Source organism: Austrofundulus limnaeus, unplaced genomic scaffold (assembly GCF_001266775.1).
Source record: "Austrofundulus limnaeus strain Quisiro unplaced genomic scaffold, Austrofundulus_limnaeus-1.0 Scaffold25, whole genome shotgun sequence".
Lineage (NCBI taxonomy): Eukaryota > Metazoa > Chordata > Actinopteri > Cyprinodontiformes > Rivulidae > Austrofundulus > Austrofundulus limnaeus.
Window position 1 is genome coordinate 2,828,949 of NW_013952427.1, and position 10,425 is coordinate 2,839,373.

At 36.1% G+C, this 10,425-nt stretch overlaps 1 protein-coding gene across 1 annotated transcript in view; it reads right to left on the minus strand.

Moving 5' to 3' along the window:
* The window catches only part of pias4a (protein inhibitor of activated STAT, 4a), a 15,948-nt gene extending 8,230 nt beyond the window's left edge, over positions 1 to 7,718 (minus strand). Inside the window, exons 1-6 of the mRNA XM_014004625.1 lie at positions 7,675 to 7,718; positions 3,366 to 3,744; positions 3,185 to 3,269; positions 3,056 to 3,097; positions 2,859 to 2,949; positions 358 to 486 (exon numbers count right to left, since the gene is read on the minus strand). Coding sequence (XP_013860079.1) covers positions 358 to 486; positions 2,859 to 2,949; positions 3,056 to 3,097; positions 3,185 to 3,269; positions 3,366 to 3,744; positions 7,675 to 7,707 — 759 coding nt within the window. The 5' untranslated portion in view covers positions 7,708 to 7,718. The remainder of the gene's footprint in view (positions 1 to 357; positions 487 to 2,858; positions 2,950 to 3,055; positions 3,098 to 3,184; positions 3,270 to 3,365; positions 3,745 to 7,674) is intronic.
* Positions 7,719 to 10,425: the final 2,707 nt, after the last annotated feature.

Here is a 10,425-nt window from a genome sequence, read left to right on the forward strand (position 1 = left end):
CACTTGGGTTGTTACCGACATCTGGTGAAAATTTCATGTCATTAGCACCTCTAGTAATATATTTACTGAGAAAAATGTTGACGTGTTTAATACTTATTTTACCCACTGTATATGGCAGTTTTATTTACCACACAAGACAGTTTTTAGAGTCTTCACAACACAAAATTCTAAAAGAAAACATGGTAATCTGTGCTCCAGTTTGTCATCTGAATGAAATTTCTAATGTGTGCATGTTTCACCACACACAGCTTACTGGTTCCTCGAAAACACCTCCACAAGTCCCATCATGCCTAGCTGCACTGTGAAATCTACCAGCTTTAGTCTGACACAGCTGTGAGATTTGCTTCTCAATCTGACCTTGCCGAAGTTCCCCCAGGTGATGGTGACTCTGTTGGGAACACTGGAGAGGTGCAACCAAGGAGTGATGTTTATGGGGCGACAGGGACGACGCGGTTCAACTCCTGGCTTATTGGAAGGGTAATATCCCTGCAAATACACACACAAAGCAAAAAAAAAAAAACGATCAGTCAAAATATACTTTCTTCATCTTATTACCACGTTCAATTATCGATAAAACCTGAGTATTAGAATGCATCACTCAGCACATAAAGCAAAGTATGGGGTTTAAACAGGACGAAATGTCTATCAGTGGCTCAGATGAACATCTGTTAATCTTAAGTTCATGTCAAACAGAAATATGGATATTCTAGTTTTCTTTTAGGTCTTGTGTTGACATCTGAAATAAATACACACACAGAGGAGTCCCCTTTAGTAAGATTAGCATAAACAGAATCATGTAAATTGGTGGGACAAAAGCAACAACTCAAAACAGGCTCCATTAATAATATCCGTGCATTTATTTTAATTTAAAAAAAATCCAACAGTGGAAATAACAAGGAGTAGTAGTAGACATATTTCTCTCTCTTCCTAAGAAATGTTTAATTTTAACCTGCAACAACACAATGCAAACAGAAAAGCCCAGCTGGGATGGGCCTGTGCTACTAACTGGTTGTAGTCATTGTTTATTTTGACAGCACACAGTCATAATGAGAACCTTCCTGTATGTGTTGATTATATAACACTGAATCAGTAGATAAGGTCAGCCAAACTGCCTCTGAATTAAAGAGGATAATTGAGATTATTGCCCTGAAGTGGTTAGCTACAGACCTCAACAAAAAGGATTCAAGTGTTTGAGCAATCATAACGGTTGTGATTTATCCAAACTAGAGGTCGACCGATACATCAGCCGGCCGATATTTGCATTTTTTCTTTGTATCGGTATCGGCTGATATGTCCGTCCGTTCCGCCGATCCATTCTTTGGGTCACGCGAGCGCATGTTGCCGCCCCMTCCCTYGGGGAGAGAGCAGCTGCTAATGTTGTGAGACAGAGTGCTAACAACAATAAGGGTTGAGTTATGAACTGTAAATGTGTTTTAACTGTCTAATTTAGCTGTTTCTGCCCTCTGTCGGACTGTGAGTGGTAGAGAGAACAGCTGTGTGTTAAGTTTCACTTTAAGAACAGGAATGCCATGTTTTACTTTCACTTTGAAGCCGCACTGTTGCTTTAAACAATGCTGGAGCTGCTCACAGGAGGCATAGAAGAACACCTGTATTGTTCTCCCTGCTGGATTAAAATAAAAAAGCTTTCGGTCTTTTCTCGCTGTTAGGTTTATAAGCGCTGCCGTCCACCATGCGAACCAGGCAGACTCCGCTCACATATCACATTTGTTCTGACCGCAGTATAAAAGTCGTGATGCGGGTTTTCTTCGATGTACATTTCAAACTGTCATCTAAAATTAACGTCAGCTGGTTTAAATGCATTTTTTGCCCAGTGTAAAAATCGAGAGCAGACTGAGGCAGAGATGAAGTGAGCGCTGCGTGTGTGTGTGTGTTAAGTCCTTACAAAGTTAGCAAGATGTATCTGTGTGTGTCTCTCCTGTTTCTTTGTGTTCCTCTATATTCATGTTGCCGTTTTTGCATCAAAAATGCTGGGATATTAAAACAGTCATTTTATTTTATGTAAAAAATATATTAATCTGATTAATATTCAAATAAAAACAGAATATTTAGCACTAGATAAAATAAATAATGAATTTTTTTTTTTTAAGAAAGGGCTGAAAGAAGAAATCCTGTGTAGCAGCACTTCATACAGCCTGCATCAGACACGGTTTCATTAATAAATGTTTTGTTTTGTTTTAAATTAAGACTTGTGTAACATTTGTTATCATTCTTATTTTTATCATGTTAATGGAGGAAGAAAAAGCAGTATCGGCTTCAAAAATCGGCCAAAAAAAAAATCGGCTGCACGTATCGGTTAGACTGATGTCAAAAAAATCGGAATCGGTCTTCAAAAACCTGTATCTGTCGATCTCTAATCCAAACACATATTTCTGATTCATGTTGTTTATCAGGCACCATTTTCTAAAAGTTATATAAAACAAAAACATGTTCAGTTAATACTTATGCAACAAAGCTTCAGTTCTTGCCAACAGGTGAACACCTTTTTGAAAATATTTAAAGCACTGTGATAATGCCAATTGATTAATTTAAGTTTGAATTAGTTTCAGTCTTACTGARAACTAAATGTGTGATGAAGTAAAAGCTCATTAGGTTCACACAATATTTTTTAACTCGTTTAGTAATATTTATTTTAAAATAGTTATTAATGTTTTTGTGTGTGCTTTTTAAATAAATAAATTAACAAACTAACATTTAATCAAACCTAAAAGGGTTGAATGAGATGCAGTCAAGATCCAAGGTATAGGTCAAATAAACATCATCAGCTCACATGTTGTATCAAAGGATCTACCAGAATCTTATTGAGAATCTGTAGCATATATCAGAGTGAATCAACTCACCGGTACATGACAGTAGGACTGGTTGACTTTGACAGCAATGTTGGGAGGGTACTGGTCCTCCTGAATGCCAACCGAGTCCGAGTAACAGATTCTGCAAGAAAAAGCAATAAGAGAAAGAATATCACTACATAAACGAGTCCTTCAGGATCAGTCGAGGGACAGAACATTTCAGAAAAACAGATCATCTGGGAACCAACCTGAGAACCACTTGGATTGACCTCATTCCTGGACGAATCTCACTAAAACAGACAGTTCAAACGTTTCAATAAGTATCTGTTTTATACCTCTAAATCAGAATAGCTGTGCAATGTTCTTTGACCCGTTACCTTGCATTTCTGAGCTGATCTGCTTGGTTTGGTGTTAATTCAAAGATGCACTGACTGTCTTGTAGTTTCTCATTGTTATGGGCGACTGTAAAAGAACATTTATTAGAAGTAGCACAGAGGAGGAACTCAATAAAAATGACAACAAAATAAATGTGAGAATTAAAAAACAAAAAGCCAGTACGAAGATCTGTTGGTGGCAGCAGCGTCTCTAAGGTTTGGTAGAAGGGCAGAGGCGCCAGCTTGACCTCCGCTCGAGGCGCAAGCAGTGGTTTGGAAATCCCGTTGAGGTAGTCTGTGCCCTGTGAGGGGGTGGTGGAGCTGCTGAGGGACTGGTAGGAAACTGGGACTCCATCTGGACGCCGTGCTGGCAGCCAGTTCGTTGTTTTAGGGAATCGTGACTCATACAGCTGCCTGACGTTCTTCAGCAGTTCTGGGCTGTATTCTGTCTGCACTAGCCTCAAAGCTCGCCCCACCAGGTCCTGCTTCAGCCCACTTTTGCTGCGACCCATTGAGGCCAGCAACGTCTGTAGGTCTGAGACCCGGAAACTTTTGACCATGTTCTAAAAGAAAGGGATWGAAGGAAACAAGAACATTACAACAGGGATTTTAACTTGTGAAAGCAGTCATWCAACAGTGTACAAAACACTTACTTGGATTTCTTAAACCCAACTGAAAATACAAAACTGATATTTAAAGCCTTTATTGCTCTGAATGTATTTTATGAATTTCACAGATTAGTGCATTMTTATTTTGGTGATTTCAACTTTCAAAACTTAACCTGTCCAGTAGGGTTGGGTAAAAACGTATCGTGTGCAATTAATCGTCAGAAAAACTTTAATCTATTATTTTTTGGCACTTGACGATTAATACGATTTAATGCCACCAGGCAGACTGACTAGAGATTTCTATCAGCACAATGTAAAAGTTGATGTATAGCCTGAAGTCTGTACTGTTGGCACAATTTGGAAGAGATCTGTGCCAARASCAAATCTTTCCCACTAGAGTGATTTAAATTGGTCATGTGACTAGGGCATGCAGGCATCCAGGCTCTCCAGGGGATTGTCATATTAATCGTTATCGGCTAAATACTGCAATTAATCGTGATAAAAAATTTTTTCCAAGTATCGTCCAACACTTTTGTCCAGATAAAAAAAAAAAAAACATTTCCAGAAAAGTTGTTACATTTTCTAAACTGCAAAAAGTTCCCTCTGGAAATGTTCATCTGTTTGAACCCTAATGTATGGGACAACTTTCATTGCCTTTCCTTTCCTGATATTGTATTTACACATTAAATATAGCTTAAAGGTGTAAACAKTAAAGTAAGTTGGATAAGATGTGGAAGTCCTGAGATGGACTTGCGACCTGTTAAGGGTGTACCCCGCCACTCTGACTGCTGGATATGGGCACCAGTGACCCCCGTGACCCTGAAGAAGCGGGAATAGATAATGGATGGATGGATAAGATGAAAGTTTACTACCGTGTTACTTCACCTATCTTTTATATTACACTTTTTAATGATTTGGGATTTGTAAATAATGCCAAGTTAGAAGAGAAATCTGTATCYGTTGCATATTACGTTTCAGCTGCTCAACAGGCTGCAGCTCCTGTTTGATTCTTCTGTTCACACTGCACAACATATATTTAAAAGGAGCAAGGATCTGCAGGGAGGCCAGTCCAGTTTACCTGTTGTGGGGTTGGGCATAATCGTATCGTGTGCAATTAATCGTCAGAAAAATATTAATCGATTATTTTTTGGCACATCACGGTTAATGCCAACAGGCGGACTGACCGCTCGGTGCTCCTCTCTGCTTCAAATGTGATGAATATTTAAAAAAAATGTTCGGTAATTTATTTATCTGTCAACACAATTTAAATTTGATGTATAGCCTGAAGTCTGTAATTTTGACACAATTTGGAACAGATTTTTATGAAGAGCAAATCTTTCCCACTAAATTGGTCATGTGACTAGGACATAAGAGTGTCCAGGGACTCCAGGGGATTAATTGTCAAATTAATTGTTATCGGCTAAACACCACAATTAGTCGTGATTTTTTTTTTTGCCAATATTGCCCAACTAGGGTTGGGTTACTGATGTTTTATATGTTTGTTTCAAGAGGCATGGGCGTGTCGATTCTTTTTGTTATTTCCTGAGTTTGTCCATCACTGCCTGAAACAAAAGGTCTTTGGTGTCTGAATACCTGTCATCAAATCATTTAGGAAATTGTACAGAAGTTATTTACAGTAACTTGTTTGTAATTCTTTGCTTCATTTTGAGTATTTGTTAGGTGTGCAGCTGGTATTAAATTCCAAAAATGGTTACATTTTTTAACAATGAAACTAGTAGAGAAGAACAAACACTGAAACATATTTYATTTCATAAGGYGGCTGTGGCTGAGTGATTAGAAGAGTTTCTAATGAGAGAATGGTCGGTTCGATTCCACTGTATTTGGTCACATGTCCAAGTGTCCTTGGGCGAGACACTGCCTCTGATTTGTGTCTCATCAGTGAATGTGATTTAAAACACYGATTAGYCTCTATAGACTGATTTATGTGTATTAGCTTTGTTAAGAGATCTACTAGTGMTGAATGAGTGTGTGTGTGGATGGGTAAAYGAGGACACAGATTGTTGTGTAAAGTACTTTGAGTATCCTGACTGAAGAGCAAGGTGCTATAAGTACAGTCCATTCATCTTTATATCAGTCTTTTAAATAAACACTCAGGCAAATCAGCAACTAACATTTACAAGATATTTTTTCTGGAAACAAGGTTTCTAATTGACACCAAACTTAAGTAGACCTGTTATATTTACCTGTTGTAGCAGAGTCTTGTAAGCAGTAAACTGTTTCATATTTACAAATATTTGTACAAAGGCCTGAAATTCTGGCTACAATAAAGTCCCACTGTTACTTATTTGAGCAACTTGTGATTGCTTTAAAATTTAAGTTTTCTGCAGTGAAAATTACAATGAACCGTGTGAGTACAACTGGCAAATTAATGCAAGAATATAAACACTACTTAGGGTTGGGCAAAATCGAATCRTGTGCAATTAAGCGTCAGAAAAAACTTTAAAGGATTATGTTTTGGCACTTGACGGTTAATACGAATAACGCCGCCACTCACCAGGCAGACTGAACGGTCAGTCCGTTCAGTGCTCCTCTCTGCTTCAAATATGATGAAATATGATTTTAGAAAAAAGTTCTGCAATTTATTTATCATCAGTCCAGTTTTACTTGGTTTATCAAGACAATTTAAAAATTTATGTATAGTCTGTAGTTTTGACACAATTGGAACAGATTTTTACAGAGAGCAAATCTTTCCCACTAGAGTGATTTAAATTTTTTATGTGACTAGGACGTGCAGGTGGCCAGGGACTCCTGGGGATAATAATCATAATAAACGTTACTGAYTAAAAACCACAGTTAATCAGGATTTTTTTTTCCAAAATCACCCAACCCTACATTACAAAGGCATTTAAACCTGATGAAAAAATCTGCCTAGTAATTTTATAAAGCAATATGTGGTATTCAAAACAAAAAACAAAACAAAACAGTAATTTAAAAAATGACACCACTAATCCAGTACAATTGCAATTAAACAAAAATCACATATTTACGATACCACAGTAATCAGTTCTGGTTAAATCAATCCTAGCATTTTTCCAGTATTGATAGTTTGTTTAGAACGTATGGGCCTGTTCCTAAGCATTGTGATTTAACTTGTGTATTTACTGATGAGCTTGTTTGTATAGTGCTGACAGCAGCAGAAAATAAATACGTTTTTAAAAGAGGCACAATAAAGTCAGCTAAATTACATGCAAAGAAAATGTTCATATTTGTTTAAAAGTTTTATACAGGCAACGCAAACAGACTGTTTACTTCTATTTAGACCCACTTCCTTTACTAATAGTTTAATGGATGTCTCCAATCAATGATGTTACTGAAAACCCAGAGACTTCCTCAGACATCATAAAAATCAATGAGTTGTCCGTTCAAATGTTCTCACCGGAGGCTGATGACGACTCTTATCTTTGTGAGAACTGTCACATAAAGTCAGCAATATAGAAACCAGTTTAGTCTCAGCTAACCTAAAAGTCTCATCTCTACAGACAACAGACTGTCGGTATTCAATCATGGCTACCTAACATATTGACAGGTGCACAGCTCCAATAAAGAAAACCTTTAACTACACGCAGGGTTAATAGTAAAAACGGCGTCTAATGCTGGCAGGCGGRGGRRMAAAWCCCTCATACGCTTGTAATACGGTATCTTTCATTTTCGTTGTCTGTCCTCAGAGCTACTTTGATCAGGCTAGTAAGGTTAGCACTACAGGCTAGTTCCATTCGTCGTGATTACAATGAGCCATATTTATTAGTGTAAACACGCTTGAAAGTGCCCATACACAACCCCTGACCCCTCGCCACCGGAGTTACTTTCAGTTCCCGCTCCGGCGTTCATTTCCCATCAAACGAAAGCCCACCAAGCTTCACCTACCATCGCTTCCACTAGTTCGGCCGCCATCTTCATGCAGCGGTACCGCGAGAGTCAGAAATGACGCCTAGTCATTGACCAATGAAACGCAGAATCTGTTTGATTGACGGGCGATGTTAGCCAATGAAGAGGCATCTTTTCGCAGCATCCAAATCGCTACACTGAGAATGGGCGGGAATAGTGTTTTTTAAAGACACAGTACACCTTTTTAAAAAATACTCACAGGCAGGTCTCCTCTCCAAAATAGGCCTCGGTGTTTATAAATTACACCACGTGTGAAAATTTTTATAAACCTGAGATGTTTTGGCTTTATAATCTTGAGATATTTTGAGTCCATGTCCTAAAAAAAGTGGAAATCCAACTTTGGTGTAAAGCATGGAGTGCCAAGTGGATGGGGTGGCATGGTGCTTTCAAATCCTTTCCGAGCAAAATACTCCTGTTCAGGTCTTACAACCAGCTGACAGGAGAGGGGATAAGGCTTTGTTTGAGTTGGTTCATAATTAAGATGAAAATATGAATCAAATTAAAACAAAAAACACACAGGTCCTTGTACAGGCCAGTGGTAATCCAGTTACAACACAAAGACTGAGCTAAAAGTACAATTTGGCAAAGTATAAGATATATAAGGAAATGGATGCTTCCATTGATGATCCACTCCTGTTTTTCTAAGAACTCCTCTTGTGTGCAAAGAACATCTTCATGGAAACCAAAATCAATAAAGRAAATAGCAGTATCATGTAATAATACATCATGTTTTGTTCCTGCCTCACTTTGGATGTGAACTGTCGACAAAAAAACGCATCCAACTGTGGTATTAATCTGGATAAGTACTCTTTCTGATTACCTTCATGTGTAATTAGAAACTATAACAAATGTAATTTTGTTTTATTTAACTATTTATACATTTTAGCTTACAAATCTCACACTCAAATGCAGCTATGTTGTATATAGACAAATTTATTTATATAATTGTTTATTTGTATGTTCATTAAACCATTTTGTTTTTATTAATATGCTTGCACACAAAATTAGTTGAATACTGAAACTGAAAAAAAAAAAAAACAGGCAGCATAATTGTGCTGTGTGTTTTCTGTGCTTTAGATTTCTTGTTTCATCATTTTAACAGAAGAGGGCAATRTAGTTCATGATTTGAACTAATGCTGATTGAATTTATCAGCTTGGTTGAATTGACTGAACAAAACAAAGCTACAGCAAGTTATAACCTGTGTGCAGTTGTGTGAGTCAATGGTTTGATATTTTAAGTTTATTTTCTACATCCACATGTKTTGAATGTGATCATATGGATAAAATTAAACTTTAATATGTTCCAGAGCTACGGAATCAAAGAGAAATATTTTCCATTTGCTTTAACCCAAAAGCTGAAACACAAGTGAGTAACKTCACTTCACTATCTGATACGTGAATACAAAACTGGCAGAAGATGTTATCTGTAACTTCAGTTGTAAACTTTTAATTAAGTACATTTAAAACAGTTTATGTCTGAGGCAGTGTTGTTGGTCAAAAGCACAACAAACAATAACATAAAAATAAAAAACAGCAGCAATAAAAACCTTGATCTTATTAGCTGTTAAAACCAAAACTAAATAAAAAAGGCAGCAGAGTTCAAAGAGAAAAAACGTGATTTATTCAACTTTTGCGAAGGTTTGAGCTGTTTGCTTTGAATCGAAACAAGTCTTCTGTATTCCATCCGAAACAATAACTAATTAAAGTTATTTTTGACAACTTTAAATTTGTTTAAATTTAAAAGTTTATTTCAAACATGTACAGAAATAAAACAAACAAGCAAACTAACAAAACAATAAAGAGAAACAGAATTCCCAAACAAAGCCAAACAAAATGTTTGAAAAGGATGAAGCAGATGCTTATTTAGCCCTTTTATTTTTAAAAGCAATGCTGTACTAAATTCTAACTTGTGTTTTGCACTTTACATTCTGCCCCAAACACTTCCACTATAAAATGTTGTTTTTAATCGTTTTCTGTAAATCTGCTTCCTTTGATTTCATCATTTAATTTCACATTGTGAAAAGAAATACACATAACACTTTTCGTTAGTCTAAGTGTAGTCTTACCTAAATATGTATTTTCTTCTAAGATTATACTTATCTGCAATATTCTTGAATATCTTCTGGATGTTACCAGGAAGACAACRTTTTTGCTTTAAACCAGAGGTCTATAAAATACTTGAAAGAAATAGCTAAAATTAAACACACATTATCAGAAAATGTCTTTTGTAAAAATTAATTTCACTGATAAGAAAAGTACTTAAGTAAAAGTCATAAAAAATTTCACATTAATTGAGAAATTAAAAGCATTTACACACACTCTAAGAAAATAATTGTTGAATTTACTTAGAAAAACTGGTTTCATTAAATCAAGTTGAGTAAATTGAGCAACTTACACATTTTATTTTAAAGAAGAAATGTGTTTTTTTTAATTTACTCAATTTGGTTTGTGGAACCAGTTGACACAACTTGGTTAAGTAAATTCAACACTTCATTTTTTAGAGTGCATAAACAACTCATTTTATTTGTAACTAGGTGTTAATTTGTAACGTCAAAAAGTAAACATATAAATTTTATGTTTGAATGCAGCAAAATACAAGCAAAAGTTATGACTAAAATATATTTGGTAAAATTACAAATCCTCAAAAAAATAGCTACAACCAAATACAAAATACTAAAAATAAAAAAATATAATCAACTTTTCAAAAAATGTGCTGTAGATGTACTATAC